The sequence below is a fragment of the Trichomycterus rosablanca genome, chromosome 14 (assembly GCF_030014385.1).
Source record: "Trichomycterus rosablanca isolate fTriRos1 chromosome 14, fTriRos1.hap1, whole genome shotgun sequence".
Lineage (NCBI taxonomy): Eukaryota > Metazoa > Chordata > Actinopteri > Siluriformes > Trichomycteridae > Trichomycterus > Trichomycterus rosablanca.
Window position 1 is genome coordinate 9,392,269 of NC_086001.1, and position 19,606 is coordinate 9,411,874.

Genomic DNA, 19,606 nt, shown 5'->3' on the forward strand with positions numbered 1-19,606 from the left:
CCAAAGTCTTAAAAGGGGTTGATGTCAGAGCTCTGTGCAGGCCACTGGAGTTCCTCCAGAACAAAGCTGTCAGAACATGTCTGTATGGACCTGTAATGGACTTTCCTCATACTGCTGCTACAACACTGGAAGCGTATCATTTACTTTATATAATTGATTTTACATACCTCTTAGCAATAGGTGCGGCTAAAACGACAAAATTCAATTATTCTGATTGGTGTCCACATACTTTTGGCTTTATTGTGTATCAGAGATGAGATCTGCAGACTGCCATCATTCATCAGACTGTGGTCTAAACACTGAGTGTGTTTACATGCACACAATAATCAGATTACTGTAAGAAATCAGAGCATGTTGACAGTCTGATTACTGGGTTTACATGCACTTTGGTAGTCTGGATATGGGAGTTTACATGCGTCTGCCAGTAATCTGATTTGTATATGTAGTGAAGCTGTACAATCACTGACTAGCCTATTTCTATTCCTGTACCCCAGTTAACAATTGAAAGGGAACCTTCACTTACACAATGACGTTTAAGTGGTGGACCTTTCATAGCCATGCAATGACGCTAACATGGTAATTTAAGTACATAAGATGCATTTGCTCTTCTACTTTGGGTCTGTCTGAAACTCTAGTGAGCTGTCTTGCTGCCTAGTGCCTACCTAGCCAGCTGCCAAAGTAGAGAGTATTCTAATGAGACATCGAACTCATAAGGCAGAGGACCATAGAATGCTGTTGGCTTTACATTTTCAGTTGAAGCACTATTTTTCTCCCAACAACACTCCTGCACCTGCTATACTTATATCAGAACTGCACATACTACTATGTAATTAACATGGTAATGTCATTGCAGTGCTGAAAATGGTACTTAAATACACACATTATCTGATCAGTGAGGAATCATTTTTATTCATTTGTTCATTTTTTTTAAATATTTTACCACAATTTTTTCCTGGTCATGGTCACAGTGGGTCCAGTTTCCCAGGAATCACTTGGTGCAATGCAGTAGCACACCCCGGACAGGATGCCAATCCATCGCAGGGTATCGGCCATCCACCCCACTCAGACATAGCCAATCATGTCTGTATGTAGACACCCGACTAGGGATTCGAACCCTTAAAGGCATTAAGTGAAAATATGCTGATATACTGTATATCCAGGTACCGAAGATCTCGAAGTTAGAATTGAGGGTAGCGTGGATGCCATGTTGCACATGGGTCCCGGAGACCTGCATTTGATCCCTGTCACTCGAGTCACTGTGCTTCCAAAACCGCATATATAGGCCAGTGGTAGCTCAGCAGTTTAGGTACTTGTCTAGTAATCTGATGGTTGGTGGTTCAAGCCCCACCAGCGCAAAGTTACCACTGTTGGGCCCCTGGGCAAGACTCTCAAACCTCAATGGCTCAAATTGTATTCAATCATAGTTTTAAGTCGCTTTGGATAAAAGCATCAGCTAAATGCCGAAAAAGGTTAATATAAGTATGGAAGGTGGATCGGCTATTGTTAACCGTGCCCGTGCTTGATTGAGTATGCAAACGTGTGTGAGTGGGCAGCACCAGACCCACTGAGATCCTGACCAGGATGAAGCAGCTGGTCAAAAGGAATAAAGGAATGAACGAATGAGTATGGTTGTATATTCTGAAACTAATTATACGCATGTCCCTAGTTCAGACCAGGCCAGAGCACAAAGTCTCTGTTTCTTGTTGTTAGTCCAGCTCGCTGATTTGATTCAGCTTGAAGCCTAAAAAATGCGCTTGATTGCAGTCTTTAGCAATGTCAGGACAAATCAAACATTCACACACACACACACACACACACACACACACACACGTTCCTTTTCCCCATTTAAGCCCCGAGACAAACCAGATCCAAATGCAGAAAAAACAGCAGCGAGGTAATTTTCCAGCGGTAAAGCCTGAGTGAGTCTAATTTGAGAGTAAAGCACAGAAACACACACACACACACACGGCTGAAATTTTGACTACTTCAGTTGGACAGAAATCAGTAGTGACGCTGTCGAGATAGCTCGTTTAAACACAGCGTCACTTCAGATTACACTCACGCGTCGTATCTGCAGGTCCCTCACGATGAACGTTTCATTATTTTCATTTTTCACCCACTGTGTAATGCACCAGTATTATGAGAGTAAACCATGAGGTTTTGTTAAGGTTCTACGAGCATCTGTGTCTTTTTAAATTGCGCTTGAATCTTGACCCGACTGTGCTAACCTTACACAGAAATTTATTTTAATGTGTTTTGATCTGCATAGTCAGTTTTACTCACAGTTTTCAGCTAAAGAAACTGATTGGGTAGCTTTGTCGCATCACAGCAAGAAGGTCCCGGGTTAGATTCCCAGGTGGAGCGGTCCGGGTCCTTTCTGTGATCAGTTTGCATGTTCCCCCTGTGTCTGCATGGGTTTCCTCTGGGAGCTTCGGGATTCCTCCCACAGTCCAAAGACGTACAAGTAAGGTGAATTGGAGATACTAAATTGTCCATGACTGTGTTAGAGACCTGAACGGATGAATCTTGTGTAACCAGTAACTACCTGTCCCGTCATGAATGTAACCAAAGTGTGTAAAACATGACGTTAAAATCCTAATAAAATAATAGAAAATAAATGTGTGTGTGTGTGTGTGTTATGTGTGTTTACAGAGATCCTGAAGGTAATCGCTGCTTTATTAAAGAACAGCGGGTCTCCTGACAGCATGGAGGTGCGAAGAGTGTTTCTGTCCGACATGATCAAGCTGTTCAACAACAGCAGAGAGAACAGAAGGTACAACCTCACACACACACAATTATTGTTGGCCATTCCCATTGACTCGTTCTAATGTAGCCATGCCAACATCTAACCCCTTAGCAAATCTTTTACCTCTTTAAGCCATTGAACTCCAAACTGGATCTGATACTTTAATACCAGGCCCACCATTGCACAGACCCATGTTAGTCTTACTCGCGACCACACATTAAACTGTGTGTGTGTGTTTGTGTAGGAGCTTGCTGCAGTGCTCGGTGTGGCAGGAGTGGATGTTGTCATTGTGCTTCATAAACCCCAGCACCAGTGAGGAGATCAAGATCACCGAGATGGTCTACACCGTCTTCCGCATCCTCCTCTACCACGCCATCAAGCATGAGTGGGGTGGCTGGCGCGTATGGGTCGACACGCTCTCCATCACGCATTCCAAGGTGGGCATGCACAAACACCACTACCCACCTTCAACACAGCTTCTCAGCTTAAGTGCTTATTAATAAAGAAGTGATGAAGGTTTTTAATCGTCTTTTAAAGACAGTAAGAGACTCAGATGTTCAGACAAACAAGGGTTTGTTCTACCACTTTGGTGCAAGTACAGAGAAGAGGATTGATGCGTGTCTTCCCGAGTTCCTAAACTGAATGTAAATAAGTTTATTAGAAAGTTTAGAGGGTATAATGGAGAAGGGAAATACCTAAACTCCCTAAAAAAGAAATGATTTATCATATTATATTAACATAAATATCTAATAGATGATAATTAGCTTTTACAAAATTTGCATGAGTATTTGATACGTTGTAGTAAAAAAAAAAAGTGCGTTTTTTTTACGTTTGTACATTTAAAAAATTGTAATGCCCAGATAACCAACTTCAAATGATTTTCATTGGCTATAAAATGTAGGGGCTAGGAATTAAGAAGGCATGACACCCAGTCTGCAGCTAGCTATTTTATAGCCAGTTAGCTGTCTATCCCTCTCATTGTTAGCAGCGGTAACATTAATGCTGCCTGCAACATGCCTCAGTTTTGAGAAGCTGAAAGCTTGACTTGGATTTGGTCTATTTATGCACCTAAAGCTCAGGAGTAGAAGGAGCTGTATGTTGTTCTTCATTTACAAGTACAGAAACTCTCCATGTGATATGATCCCATATAACTAATGCAGGCTGGTGGAATCATTATCAACTCTTCTGAAAGAAATCGCATTTTGGGGGCGTTTCTTTGGTTCTGTTCTAGGGTCACGAGTCTTGGGGAGACCATATCTTTTTTTAGTTTTAGAAGAAACAAAGATTTTTGAAGCTTTAAACTAAAATAAGTTCGTTCTTTACATTAGTGACATCTGCTGGTCAAATGTTCAACTGCACTAAACAAGTCTAAAACGCACTGAATCTATGGAATAAATAATTAAACGAATAAATCAGCAATAAAAAAAAGAAAAAAGCTTCATGTATAAATAGTGCTTTACATAGATATTTTATAATTATTGTTATTGTCAAATAATTAATATTGTTAATAAATTGACAGTTTTTATTGTCTAAAGATAACTTTTCATGCAAGATTTCAGTCTGGACTATTATATTTATTATTATCATCAACATATACCTTATTATTTATTATTATTTTCAATAACCCACAAAATTAAATACAAATATTATTTAAATGATTAATTTAAATTATTTGATTGATAAATCCTATAAAAAAATCAATGCAGCCGCTGTCTCAGCTTCTAATTCAGCTTAATGATGTACTTATTGTCCCCCAACATTCAAGACTTTTAACTATGAGAAAAGTAAACGTCACCTGGTCTTTGTTATTGCATACCTGTCCTGCCAAATAATTTCAACTCATTAAACAAAGTGTAATATTACAAAAAGGAAACCACTAAAATCTCAACACAGTTAATTAGGAAGCAACGTTTCTCTACCTTAATATTAACCTTATAAAAAAAAGTAACATTATTACAATCTTTTCGTTACAGTATAAAACTTTTTTTCTTTGTCCTTAATGGGCAAAACCGGCATCTTTAGTTTTTAATTTCTCACTAATCTAAATTCAGTTTAAATGCATTATTTAATTAATAAGCTTTTCCTTAAATTCCATTACTGCAGACTGCACTCAGCATCCTCTTTACACACTCTGAAATAATTTAATTATGTATTTAATAAAATTACAAGCACAGACTAGAAAAAAACTAAACAACAAACAAAACTTTACATTGTCATTTGTGTACTTGACTGATAATAATATTGTCCATAATTTTATTACAATTGAATTATTAGAATTTAATTCACAATTTAAGAATTTAATTATTTATTCGTTTTATTTTATTTTAATGAATATTTAGTGATAAAGCTTAATAAATAAGATTGCAATTTTCTATTTTTATCTTGATGTTGAAGCTTTATATTTAATATTTTACTCTCCCCACAAATTTCTTTTTAGGAAAACCCTTCCTGGGATTTTACTCCCTGGTGCATGTCTAGACTTACACAAGTACTTTAATATTATGTATATAGATAGGTTATAGTTTTATTGTTTCTTTTTCATCCCTTGATAACATCTTAGATTGAAATCACTTTTCCGTCTGTGTTTATTTTGGCGAGATAGAAACTAAGCTTCTGGTTTACCTGTCAGCCACAGAGCTGATGTAGTGTTATGTGCTCTGGGATAATAATATGTGTGTGTGTGTGTTTGAGAGAGAGAGAGAGAGTGTGTGTGTGTGTGTGTGTGTTTGCTGTTCGATTGTAACAACAAGATTTAAACAGATAAATTGTCAACTTCATTGTTTAAAAGTCGGGATGTTTTGTTGTGTTATGTGACCGCCAGGGGGCGCAAGTAAGCTTTACTGGAGTTCTAAGTCGCTTGCGGGTCCTACATTCTTTCACATCGTTTTATTCACTAATTTACATCACTAAGTACAATAAACTAAATAATAAGAATAGTGCATCACAGCAACATGATTCCTCAGCACCTGCCTCTGTCTGGGTTTCCACTGAGACTAAAATAATGCGGGAGGTGGATTTACTGCTCTTTATCGTGAGTCAAATTGTGTTTTGTAGTGAAAGACCAGTGGGTGCCCTGTGTTTTTAGAACCTAGACCCACTGACACTCTGACCAGGATGACACAATTATTGAAGCAGTTCATTTAGGTCATAACAGGCTCCACTTTATTGGGAAGTCTTTTCACAGGATTTTGAAATGTGTCTGTTGGAAGCAGTGGCGAAATTAGGAGCTCATGGGCCCCAGTGCAAAAAAAGTTTTTCGGCCCTCTAATATATATATATATATATGTACTGTATGCTGATAGCTGATCATAATGAATGCGACCTGCCTTGCGTTCAGCAAAATCATCTACAATAGACTTCAAGTCCAAATTCCTGGCTCTGGTATTTTCTATGTTTTAGTTATTTTAATTTTACTTAACGAAAATATTGTAATATAATAATAACGACCTGGCGAATGCAGCCAATGGGGGGGCAGTGAGGTGGGTGGTTGAGTTCATGTCGTGGATGATCCCCCCCCCTATTTTTCATGTAAGTTGTATAAATAACATCATTATCATACTTTAAGATACTGAGCTCATTGTGCCGTAATGGTATGAGCCACACTGCTGGTAACAGTGGTGCTTGAATTTCAGGGGTTCGAATACCTGGCTGGGTTTACAAATACAGAAGGTGTATGATGATACGGGAACCTAGGCATTGGGAAAGTGGGTGGTGTTACCCTTTTTTGTTAAAGATTGAGGCTACGCTAAAGTTGAGGTAATTCCTATTTTATTAATATATTTAAGAATGTAATAAAATGTCATTGCATTTGGGAAAATGCAATGCACAGTAAATGCATCTTCTAGTCTGAAGGATAGTTGGGTAATTGAGTTCTGTTGAGCTTATGTAGAGATGCTCACCTCCTCTGCTTGGAGGCTTTTTTTTTTTTTTTTACTGTGCAACCCACTTGTGTGTATCTAAAAGTGCTTGATAACCCCGAAGATAGAAAGTAGAATTGCTACACACACACACACACTTCACCTTTGTCTTTGTTCATCTCGGCCCCGCAGGCTTAATTATAATAAAAGAATCAAATCATTAAAACGCTATAAATAATAAAGTAAAATATCCCACACAGCAGTCCAGCTGTTTACATTTAATCTTTCCTTTGTGCATGAACAGAGTGTGGGATTGCTTTTTCCTTTATAATTGCAAAAAGATTAATGCTGCTCGTGCGTCTGTGTGTGTGTGAGTGTGTTGGCATGATGCATGCATCTGCTATGAGGAGAAAAAAAGAGCAAAAGAAACTCAATTGCAATTTTATTGTGCGGTGTGATAGATTTCCTGCCAAGTCGGGAGCAGGAGAGCTGTTTGTCACTGTAACACTCCCTCTCACAGCTGCGGGGGTTGCGTGTCCGTGTGTGTGTCCGGGTCCGTGTGTGTGTGGAAATGAGGACTGTAGAAATAAGAATAGAGTGTAAATAGGAAAATGTGTCTGACTATTTTGCAGGAAGTTTGTTAATAACAGTTTCACTAGAAATGGAAATTCGTGCAGATTAAATTGAAAATAAAATAAGAAATAATTATCAGGGCTTGCATTCCAGTCGCTGTGGTAATTCTGAGCTTAAAGTGGAAGTAGGACAGTATTTTTTCCCCTTTTTTTTGTAATTTTTTTGTGAGAAAAGTGCCGCACTGAGTGCTGGGATTGCCTTCACCATTAAGAAAGCATTGAATGATCCCTTGTTATTTATTGCTTAGAATTAACTGCTTTAAATTACTGCTTTAAATTCCCATTTAACAAAGACACGGCGTTCAACATGTGCTATAGCGTAACACCTCTATGTGCTTTTAATAAAGAGGACCATACTATGCCTTATTATTCCTCAACCATTCTTACTGATAAAGGTCAGACAGCAACAAGGAGGTGAACCCACGTTCAACCTTTCCTCCATTAGGGATGACCAACTGTGTCTGTTAATAATCCGACTCAGCATCGATATTTAAAACTTGCTTTCAGAAAGGCTAATCATTAACATGCCTGGAAATGCATTCTACTGACTTCCAGCATCATTTACTAGTGAGTTACAAATAGAACAACTCTAAAGAACTGAACAGCACCAGTTCTAAAAGTAGATGATCTGATTATACAGATGATATATTTAGAACAGTATAGTAAGTAATGTAATTCCATTATGTGCATATGTCACAGACGTGACCATTATCTGCTGGAAGCTTCTGCACATAACATTGATTTTTGAAATGGCTTTTAGTTAATCCAGTTACACTGTGCATCATTTCACTTTAGTTCTGTGTTCTCTTACTGTCTTATTGATCTGACTGAGACAGACAGCTCAGACATAAAACGTACCTAAAATCAGATGACTGAAGTAAACATCCCCAATTCAGGAAAGCTGGAGACCGTAGGTTAAAAATGCAGATAAAAAACAGAAAGCAGGGATCTGCTTTTCTCCAAAAAAAATTGGGGCAGTGATAATTTAATGTTTGTTTGTTTGTTTGTTTATTAGGGTTTTAACATCATGTTTTACACTTTGGTTACATTCATGACAGGAACGGTAGTTACTCATTACACAAGATTCATCAGTTCACAAGGTTATATCGAACACAGTCTTGGACAATTTAGTATCTCCAATTCACCTCACTTGCATGTCTTTGGACTGTGGGAGGAAACCGGAGCTCCCGGAGGAAACCCACACGGACACGGGAAGAACAAACTCCACACAGAAAGGACCCGGACCGTCCCACCTGGGGATCGAACCCAGGACCTTCTTGCCGTGAGGCAACAGTGCTACCCACTTAGCCACTTTGCTGCCGTGTATTATTGTAAACGTCTTTTATAAGCCAGAATAAATCAGGGTTTTTAACAAACTTCACATGTTTATACTCTGGCACTGTAGGTAATTAAGTCTAGAATTCTGGGTAAAATGGCACTTGTATCCATTGGCAATTAAATCCACAAAAATTGAGGAGTCTAAATACCTTTCGAATACACCAGATATCAACACCCAAAACTTAGCTGAAGCTCATCTAAGATGTTTAAATTTATGTGTCACTTTTTACATTATTTTGACCTGGGGTGTCCTGAGATTTGCATAAGACATTTTGCCATTTGGACTGAACTGCAGGTGATGGAAACATGGCATAGCTCTGAATGGAGTCTTTATGCAGTAGAGTAAATTATGTTACACACTAATAAAATAAATGTCATGCTTTCCGCTCGACAACATTCCTCTTTCATTCCATCTCGTCTGTATGAAGGTGATTTGCATCACACTGTAAGATTCGAACACTGCTTGGAAATTCGGCTGAGTGTAGATTTTAATTGAATTATTTTGAATCTGACGTGTATCCCACAGAACCGGTGAAATCATATGGTCACCTGATCTGTACCAAACATGCTTCTGAGTAGGAATGAACCCTGTGCTTACAGCATGACGTAGTAGGAATCTGTCTAGAGGGTTTTAGACATGTTTGAGGTAATAAGGAGCTGTCTAACTAAATGACAGCAGAGTTGAACATGGAGGGAACAGATGTGGAAATTTTTTTTCTGCTAATATTTAAAACACTGTGTACTGAGCATAATAACCTTAGAGCTGCTAGCTAACCTCATAGACTAAGGCTATGTTCACACTAGGTAAAAGTGACCCAAAATAAATGTGTCTTTTTTATAGCAGTCTGAACAGCCAAAATCACTGGAATCTGACCTTTGCAATTTGGATCTAAGCCACTTTTATAAATATTATATTAAAATCCCATACACATTCAGAATTTTTACCAAAGTATGTGGACTACCCTTGTATCACCAACCTCCCAATATACTTTCATTCATAATTAGGGCCCTACTAATTTCATGGAAAAGACTAAATCCATTTCCACTCTCTCCCCCCCCCCCCCCAAAAATAATACACTTTGGTTCTAACAGGTTTCAGCAGATTTGTGTTCTTCGACTGTTGTTTACTTAAACTTGAGAAATGATATGTTCACTATGGAAGCACTTCTGTAAATCGCTCTGGATAAGAGCGTCTGCTAAATGCAGAAAATGAAAATGAAATGAATGGAAAAAAGAAAAAAATTACAGAATTGAATGGCTAGTTTTCCAAACTCAGTCACCTGAGTGGTGTTTTTAGCTGCTTTAGACTTCGACATCTTGGAGTTTGACTAACCGATTGCTAACTGAATTGCCGTAGGATTGCTAGGACAGGCAAACCCTGCTGTGAGAATTGCTTGCCTTGCTTTGATTGGAAGATTAGTTGGCTTTTGTGATCTGCATTATTGGTGGATCAGCTTCATCCCTAAATTTACTGTTACAGCATTTAGGGCTAACACATTTAATACAGAAAAGTGGTAATATTGCTATTATTGGTTAAATAAAATTAGAAAAGGATTGTGACAATGATTGGAAATTATTTTTGTCCAAAATTTGTAAAAAATATGTTGGGTCACTACCATCCTTTAAATTAAAATATAGTTATTTGTTCCTTTTACATTCTTGACTATTTTTACATATATTTAGCAGCTTGTATTTGATGGCAAACCTGTTTTAGTGGTTCTTGGAGTAAAATAACCCACCAAACAAATTTTCTTTGCAAAGGAAGTGACAGTCTGGGTTTTCTTTCCAACCCTCTGTCTCATGTACTTGGTACTAGATGACCATGGAACCTAAAGCTGCTAAAAAGTGACACAAATTCACAAAATATATGAACTTGCTCGACAGCACTCTCTTTACCATAGTAATGCTTGTTGCCCAGTTTTGGCTCAGTTTTGTCTTCCGCTGCTGATAGATACCAGATTGCATCCAAGGAGAGCACGCCGCTGTACACGCCTCTTCCGACACATGCACAGCGTCCTCTTCTCGCCCCTGCTTTCTGCACAGGCGTCTCTTCCGCCAATCAGGGTCCTTACACAGCGTATGCAGACCCACCCACCCACACATAGTCCGGCTCCCACCCTGCATATATGGTGGCCAATTAGTATCTGCTGCAGGCACTGCCAATTATGCCCGCCAGATGGCGCCCAGTCGATCGGTGGCAACACCGAGTTTCGAACCGAGGAGTTCCTAAACTCGGTGCTGGTGTGCTAGCGGAATATCCCGCTGTGCCACCTGTGCGCCGTCATATTTCTTTTTATTAAAACCACAAACTCAGTTATTGTTGGACGAAGCAGTATGTGTTCCTATCATTCAGCCACAGAAAAAATAAAACATCGAAGAAATAATGAACTTTTAAAGACCGCCTGTACATACATGTTCATTACAAATGTACATGGAACAGAAATATAGCACATGCCTTGTAGGAGTTTGTATTATAGGCACATTGCATTGTCTTTATTATAGTAGTCAATCCCATTAATCCGTTCACATTAAAAGGGCTGGTTTTCCCTCCGATTGGGTAATAATGTCCTAGTAATATTTTTGAACATAATGATAATATTGTAACCCATTCCAAAAGGTTAAGCAATTATCCTGAAATATGAATATCGCATCAGCACTTAGCATTACCGCTATGTTGTGTTTAGGAACCACACAGCATGGTCTTACTGTCTAAATGGTAGATGCTAAATTAGGGGGAAACTGATGGGCGTGCTAACGTAATGATTTGCAGTTTAAAGGCTGTCTGTATGGTGAAACACACACCTACCGTATGGATTACCAATCACACCCGGGAGAAGATTAACGACCTGCCTGCTAGCACGCTAATTTAACACAATAAACGCAAATTAATTACAAATAATCAGGGGCTTTCTCTTAAATGCAAATGTGTGTGTGTGTGAGTGCGCGTTCTCTTTCTCCCAGCGGTATGTTTGACTTTCTGTCTGTGTTTTGTGATAAATGGAGGGTCGTAAATTAGATGGGCTTTGCCAAACCTTCTGCTGCTAATTGGTGCTGTGAGAATCAAGTCTTTAGCTCACTTGTATTTTGCACTGTGATGGTTCATTGAGGCATTTTTGCTATTTGATATGGACAATTTTTATTTACTAATGGCCATACTGTGTTTTTTGGGGACCTTTCATGTGCATTTCTTGGTATTGTAGGCTTTTATTAGGATGCTTCAGTTGGGTTGATCATAAGTGTCTTTAACAAATAGGTATTGCTGTTTTAATAATAATTACTAAATACTCACTCACTTACTTTCTTAACCGCTTATCCAAATAAGGTTGCAGGGGGTGCGGGGGGTGTTGGAGCCTATCCCAGCATTTCAATGGATGCAAGGCACACAGTAACACCCTGAACGGGGCACTAGTCCATTGCAAGGCAGACACACATACACACATACACACACACATACACACACCCATTCACCTATAGGGCAATTCAGTGTCTCCTATTAACCCTGACTGCATGCTTTTGGACTGTGGGAGGAAACCAGAGCTCCCGGAGGAAACCCACACAGACACGGGGAGAACATGCAAACTCCACACAGAAAGGACCCGGACCACCCCGCCTGGGGATCGAACCCAGGACCTTCTTGCTGTGAGACGACAGTGCTAGCCACCATGCCACCCATAATTACTAAATAGATAAATAATGTTTAATTTTAGCAAAAATGTTAGTTAGATTTTGTATATTGGACATTTATTGGCCATTTATGACCCACACCTACCATATATAAACCCCATTTCTAGAAAAGTTGGGACATTTTGTAAAATGCAATAAAATCAACAATCTGTAATTTGCTAATTCTCATGAATTTGAATTTAACTGAAAAAAGTCAAGTTGAATTTGGTACAACTCTGTAAAGACAAATGCTTTCACCCTTATTTAGGCTTATCGCTCAAACCCCTGCTGATTGAAAACTGTTTTATCTTTTCAGGTCACCTTCGAGCAGCACAAAGAAAACCTATCCCAAGTTTTTCGTGAATACCAGCAGATGGGTTCGGATGGCGAGGCCGAAATCAGGACCATATCTGGGTCGAGCAGAAACAGTGAACTTCCATTAGAACCTGCACATCTACCTATAGAACCTCCGTCCACAATTATTGAGTTAAAAGTGGAGGAACAAAGCTCTGGAGAACGCCCAGAACAAGAAAGAACACAAGTCTCCATTTCTAACATATTAGCTCGAGCTGAAGAAGAGGAGGAAAAAGAGGAAAAGAAGAAAAGGAAAATGGATCAAAAAACGGATGAAGCTGAAACCTTGAATCAGACACAAAAGAATGAAACTGAGCCAGCACCAAAGTCTGAGAAGAACGAGGTTGGTGACCAAAAGTTGGTGCCTAAAGCTGAAGCGAATGAAGCAGACGAGGCAAAGGATACAGCAAATGCTTTCCAGAATGTTCAAACCGATGATGTGGCTGTTGAGAAAAGCAGGGAGGGAAATGAAGCAGTTGATGAGGTCAAGACTGCAGACACCTGTAGTGAAAAAGAAGAGGCCAAACTGAAAGCTGATTCTGAGAAATACTTAGGAGATAAAACCAAGGATGCCGGTGAAGCTGAAACAAAAGCTGAAGACAACAAAGAAGGTAAAAACCCCTCTGAAAAGCAGATTCCTAGCATGGAGGAAAAAGAGAAGAGTCCCAACAAGGAAACAAGTCCCCCTGCAGAGGAGAGTCCCAGCAAGGAAACAAGCCCCACTGCAGAAAAGAGTCCCAGCAAGGAAACAAGCACCAGTGCAGAAAAGAGTCCCAGCAAGGAAACAAGCCCCAGTGCAGAGAAGAGTCCCAGCAAGGAGACAAGTCCCCCTGCAGAGAAGAGTCCAAGCAAGGAAACAAGTCACCCTGCAGAGGAGAGTCCCAGCAAAGAGGAGAGCCCCACTGCAGAGAAGAGTCCCAGCAAGGAAGCGAGCCCCTCTGCAGAGAAGAGTCCAAGCAAGGAAACAAGCCCCAGTACAGAGAAGAGTCCAAGCAAGGAAACAAGCCCCAGTACAGTGAAGAGTCCAAGCAAGGAAACAAGCCCCAGTACAGAGAAGAGTCCAAGCAAGGAGACAAGCCCCAGTACAGAGAAGAGTCCAAGCAAGGAGACAAGCCCCAGTACAGAGAAGAGTCCAAGCAAGCAAGCAAGCTCCACTGCAGAGAAGAGTCCCAGCAAGGAGACAAGCCCCCCTGCAGAGAAGAGTCCAAGCAAGGAAGCAAGCTCCACTGCAGAGAAGAGTCCCAGCAAGGAAGCGAGCCCCTCTGCAGAGAAGAGTCCAAGCAAGGAAGCGATCCCCTCTGCAGAGAAGAGTCCAAGCAAGGAGACAAGCCCCAGTACAGAGAAGAGTCCAAGCAAGGAAGCAAGCTCCACTGCAGAGAAGAGTCCCAGCAAGGAGACAAGCTCCCCTGCAGAGAAGAGTCCCAGCAAGGAGACAAGCCCCCCTGCAGAGAAGAGTCCAAGCAAGGAAGCGAGCCCCTCTGCAGAGAAGAGTCCAAGCAAGGAAGCAAGCTCCACTGCAGAGAAGAGTCCAAGCATGGAAGCGAGCCCCTCTGCAGAGAAGAGTCCAAGCAAGGAAGCGAGCCCCTCTGCAGAGAAGAGTCCAAGCATGGAAGCGAGCCCCTCTGCAGAGAAGAGTCCAAGCAAGGAAGCAAGCCCCAGTACAGAGAAGAGTCCAAGCAAGGAAGCAAGCTCCACTGCAGAGAAGAGTCCCAGCAAGGAGACAAGCCCCCCTGCAGAGAAGAGTCCCAGCAAGGAGACAAGCCCCCCTGCAGAGAAGAGTCCCAGCAAGGAGACAAGCCCCACTGCAGAGAAGAGTCCCAGTAAGGAAACGAGTCCCAGTACAGGAAAGGATAAAAGCCCTTCTACAGATGCTAGCTCTAGTGTGGTGGCAAACACCAGCGTGCAGAAGAGCCTCAATGCTGAGGCAGGCACCAAGACCAAAGACATTAAAATTGCCAGGCTGGATGTGGCCAGTGTGGCCGTGGATACAGAACGACTGGAGCTAAAGGAGAACCCAGCTGCCGTATGTTTATTTAATATTTAATAATGCTACCATGCTAGCTCCTCTTATGTTTATTCAGCTTACTGGTAGAAGTTGCAGTCACAATCACTAACACTGATAGCTGTGCTAATTTACTTGCAACAGTTGTGACTGAACAAGTCCAGACCTCTTCTATTGATTTGTAACTCAGCAGTTGTCTTGTACTGCAGTAATTCTCTTGTCCTTTAGGGTGGAGGTCAAGTCCAAGCCACGGCGGGACCTTCTAACCAGAACAGGGACGCGTCCTCCACTCGTGCCAGCATGTTCCGTATTCCCGAATTCAAGTGGTCCTACATGCACCAGCGCCTGCTGACTGACCTGCTCTTTGCCATAGAGACAGACGTGCAGATGTGGAGGAGGTGAATAGCATTTTGGGTTCTCGCATTCAGTGATTGTCGTTGCTGTCGTTGCTGATGTTTTTTTGTGTGTTATCAGCCACTCCACAAAGACAGTGATGGACTTCGTGAACAGCAGTGAGAACGTCGTGTTTGTGCACAACACCGTGCATCTGATCTCTCAGGTGGTGGATAATCTGATCATGGCGGCTGGAGGAATTCTGCCTCTGCTCTCTGCTGCCACTTCAACCACAGTAAGTGCTCTGAGTGGGATGAATTAAGTGTGTGTGGTAAATTAGTGTGGGTTGTCAGTGCTTAATGTTACTTTATGTGTACCAGGGAAGCAGGAGTCACTTTTGCAGTATCAAAAGGGTGAATCTCTATCCATCCTACCCTCTTAGACAGGTCCTAGCATTGCCAAAACCCAAATTTTAGACTTGGGTCTCATCGGTTGTGGGTTTGCATATTAGATTTCTCAGCCACTTAAAGAAAACGTCATATATCAGGACATATCGGAGAATAATTCAGTTTCCAAAATAAAAGCCAAAATAACTCAACACTTATCTGTAAAACGAAGCTAAAGGTGTTTTCTGTTATTTGTGGTGGTTGAAATTTTTTTTCTTATTGTTAAATTAAAAAAAAATATATATTTTAATTTAAAAAGTATGTGTAAGAAATGTAAACATGCCTGTTTATTTATTTATTTTTAGTATGTCTATTTTTTTTTTTTCAAAAGATAAATGTCTTAGACCACTATTGTAAATGCTTCTGCATTTTTCTCAAATGTATAGCAGTGTTTTACATTACAAATAATCTAAAAAGTTAATTCTTTAAAAATAGTACAGTGGTATCTTGAAGCTCAACGTCAATTGGTTCTGGGACTGGCTTTGAGTTTCAAGGTATTTTTTTCCATAAGGCTGTATGGGAAACCTGTAATGCGTTCCATGGTCTTGTGGACTTGCATATATTTTAGACTAATGTAAAATATGGGGTTGTTTTTGACACGTATACACTGAAAATAACATAATATAATGTAAAAACACTAAAATAAAAAGCTGACTATTACAATTTCTCAGAACCCCGAGCTGTAACACAAGTTTAAAAGTGAAACAGTGAGGAAAATTCAGCTAAACACAGATACATGTGGAGCTTTCAGAGTGAATGATGGTTTTTCCACACAAATGCAGATTCGTCTCATATTCGCACTTTGTTGACGTATTACCGCACCTCTCAAGCCGAGTGCTGAACAAAGCGACTGTTCATTGTTAATTTGAAATTAAATAAATAGAGTTGAGTTTAAGGGAAATGTTGAGTTTAAGGGTACAAATTTCTCGATGAAGGGCGTCGAGTTTCAAAGATTTTGAGTTTAGGGGACGTTGAGTTACAAGGTACCACTGTACATAAATTTTAGAAAGCCTGTTGCTCTATTTACAACATGCACTCGAGCACAAGTTTGTGCAAAATCTGGACTAGTAATCGAAAGATCACTGGTTCAAGCCTCACTGCTGCCAGGTTGCCACTGTTGGGCCCTTAAGCAAGGCCCTTAACCCTTAATTGTTTAGACAATATATACTGTCACAGTACTGTAAGTCGCTTAGGATAAAAGCATCTGTTAAAAGCCAATAATGTAAATGTAAATTCCAAAGAGCATCTTGTGATGTTTTGAGAAAGTGCCCTCGTAAATGATCTTGAGATCTTGATGAGGTTTAGGTCAGGTGACTTCTGTGGTCCTGACGTAGTTGTTGCAAAGCTTTGAGGTTTGAAATTTGAAATGAGAAACATATGTAAGATTAACATTATATTTACTTTTAAGTAAAATGGCAAATATATACTATATGGACAAAAGTATTGAGACTACCCTTCTATTTTTTTTTTATTAATGTGTTTCAGCCACAACAATTGATAACAGGTGTAATAAATCAATTTAAATCAATATAAAGGGTCAACCTTTATAAAGGTATCCTTTTCCTTTATAAAGCGAGCTCCTCAGCCCCACTGAACAGCCTTGGAATGAACTGGAACATCAATTGAGGCTTTCTTGACCAACATCAGTGACCAGCCATTTAAATGCTTCTTAACTGAATGGGCACAATGACCATACACAGACATACTTCAAAATCTTGTGAGAAGCCTGCTCAGACGAGTGGTTGTTGTTCTAGCTGAAAAGATCACATAGAGGCCCCTCTATTTTAATACCATTTCAATATCATGGTTTTGAAATGTCCAACAAGGTCCAGCAAGGTCCAGATACTTTTGGCCATATAGTGTATTTACCTGTCGTCTAAGGTGAAAACCAGTGGGTGTAAATGTGAAATGAAAATGCACTGGCGAAAACTCTTTCTTACTTGACCTCCAGCTGTCGGGTATCAGGACGGTACAAAACTTAAGTAACACTCATCAGATGTGATACAGATGTTGGATTGGTTGCTGGATGCTCATTAGCGAAGAAAAATGAGAGTCTTGGTTATGACGGCTATGATCATGATTAGATCTCTGATGATAATGATTAGGAGATGGAGGAGGAGGAATAAGGTGGGTGTGATAATGGAATGATAGTAGAATGACTCTGAGGTCCTGATGAGATGAGCTGATTATGTTGCTGATCCTGATGATGATGAGGAAGAAGATTATGAACATGAATGTGTTGAGATTGATGGTGCTGATGATTGTAAAGGAAGTTTATTACATGATGATGATGATGATGATGGCGCTTGTGTTTTACAGCATGAGTTAGAGGTGATAGACGCGTCTCAGGGTTTGGAAGTCGACGCCTCCCTGTCATTCCTGCACCGGCTCGTTTCTCTCATGGACATTCTGATCTTGTCGAGCTCGCTCCACTTTACCGAGATCGAGGCTGAGAAGAACATGTCGTCTGGAGGAGTGTTGAGACAGTGTTTACGCCTCGGTATACACGCATCTGTCTCGCGCTATCTCTTCAAATTTTATTCTTTTTCTTTATTTCTTTCTTTTACATTTTTTTTTTTATTTTTCTCATTTTTCATTTTTTTTTACATTTTACTTAATTCCTTAATTTATTTATTTCTTTATTTTTTTAATTTTCTTAATTTTTGGACCAACTTTTTGCTATTTTCTTTTTTTCTTTTTTGTTCTTTTCCATACTTTTCTTGTTGTTCCTCTCCGGGCTTAATTCCTTCCCTTTCACCTTTAACTCATATTTATTCTCTTCTTGTTTTTTTTCTTGTTTGTTTTTGTTTTTTACTTTTTTTTTGCTTTATTTTTTTCTATTAGTCTTTTACGTACTCCCCTTTGTTCTTTTTTATTCTTTTCTTTTTATTCTACTTTTCCATTATAATTTGTATCCACCCATCTTTTTTATCCCCCTTTTTCCTTCTCATCTGTTTTTTTAACTTTGTTATTTTTATAATTAATTTATTTCTTCTTTCTTACTTTTCCTGATTTTTTTGCTTTCTTTTTGCTTTGCTTTCTTCTATTTATAGTCTATTTTCTTCCCTTTCACTTTTATTTTATTTTACTCACATTTTCCTACCCATTTATTCTCCTCTTGTCTTTTTTCTTGTTTTATTTTTCCTATTAGTTTTTTACATACCCCACTTTGTTCTTTTTTTCTTCTTTTCTTTTTTATTCTACTTTTCCATTAATATTTTTATCCACCATTTTTCTTTAATTTTCCCGCTTTTATTTTTTGCTGTTTTTTTTTGCTTTGCTTTTTCTATTTATCACGTCCTGTCTTTTTTATTGTTTTTTTTTTTCTTCTATTCCTCCTTTAGTTCTTCTCTCTCCCCTTCTTTCCTCCCATCTTCACTTCTTCCATCCATCAGCTTCTGTTTCATGGCCATGTTTTTCATTATCACTTACATATTTTTTTCTTTTTATTTATTAATTTCTTGCTGTTCTCTAGTTTTCTTTTCATATGAGATTTTTGATGGTGTTATTGTAACATTAAACACATTAGAACACATTGTAACATAAAGGCACTATTATTAGTTTGCTGTCTTTACAATGACTGGATTGTAGCCTGAGGGTGGTCATTTAGAGAGAGAGTAAGTGTGTGTGTGTGTGTGTGTGTGTGTGTGTGTGTGTGTGTGTAAGAGAGAGAGAGAGAGAGAGAGTATGTTTGTGAGAGAGAGAATGTTACCTGTCTTGCAGCCTTTTCATTTTGTACAAGAATATAAGGCTTTCAAATTGCTTCCATTATTCATTATCCCTTTCCAATCCTGAGTATGCACACACACACACACACACACACACACACACCGACCGTAATTTATTTAATGCATGTTTAAGAGAAACAGGGCTCTGTTTAATACGCAGAAATTACAAAAAAAAAAACTGGTGAAATGAACACACACACACACACACACACATTGTTTGTTGTTTAGTGTCTTTTATAGCCTTCAACCCCTGTCCTTGTCTCTCATCTTTTCTTAAATTGTGAGAATCCTGCTTTGTGTGTGTGTGTAAGAGAGAGAGAGAGAGAGAGAGAGGGGGAGAGATGAATATTTGATAAAGCTTTTCTGTGTGTAATCTGATTTTCAAGCAGCCAGATTTCAGCTGCCTCTATAATAGGAATCTACACACACACAAGCACACACACACACACACACACACACACACACACACACACACACACTTATTGCCTCATATATTTACTCACAGCA

General features: G+C 39.5%; 1 protein-coding gene across 1 annotated transcript in view; it reads left to right on the top strand.

The window, feature by feature from the left end:
* The window catches only part of lrba (LPS-responsive vesicle trafficking, beach and anchor containing), a 244,934-nt gene that overhangs the window by 35,307 nt on the left and 190,021 nt on the right, over positions 1 to 19,606 (top strand). Inside the window, exons 20-25 of the mRNA XM_063009084.1 lie at positions 2,653 to 2,773; positions 2,991 to 3,183; positions 12,553 to 14,613; positions 14,821 to 14,990; positions 15,067 to 15,220; positions 17,691 to 17,871. Coding sequence (XP_062865154.1) covers positions 2,653 to 2,773; positions 2,991 to 3,183; positions 12,553 to 14,613; positions 14,821 to 14,990; positions 15,067 to 15,220; positions 17,691 to 17,871 — 2,880 coding nt within the window. The remainder of the gene's footprint in view (positions 1 to 2,652; positions 2,774 to 2,990; positions 3,184 to 12,552; positions 14,614 to 14,820; positions 14,991 to 15,066; positions 15,221 to 17,690; positions 17,872 to 19,606) is intronic.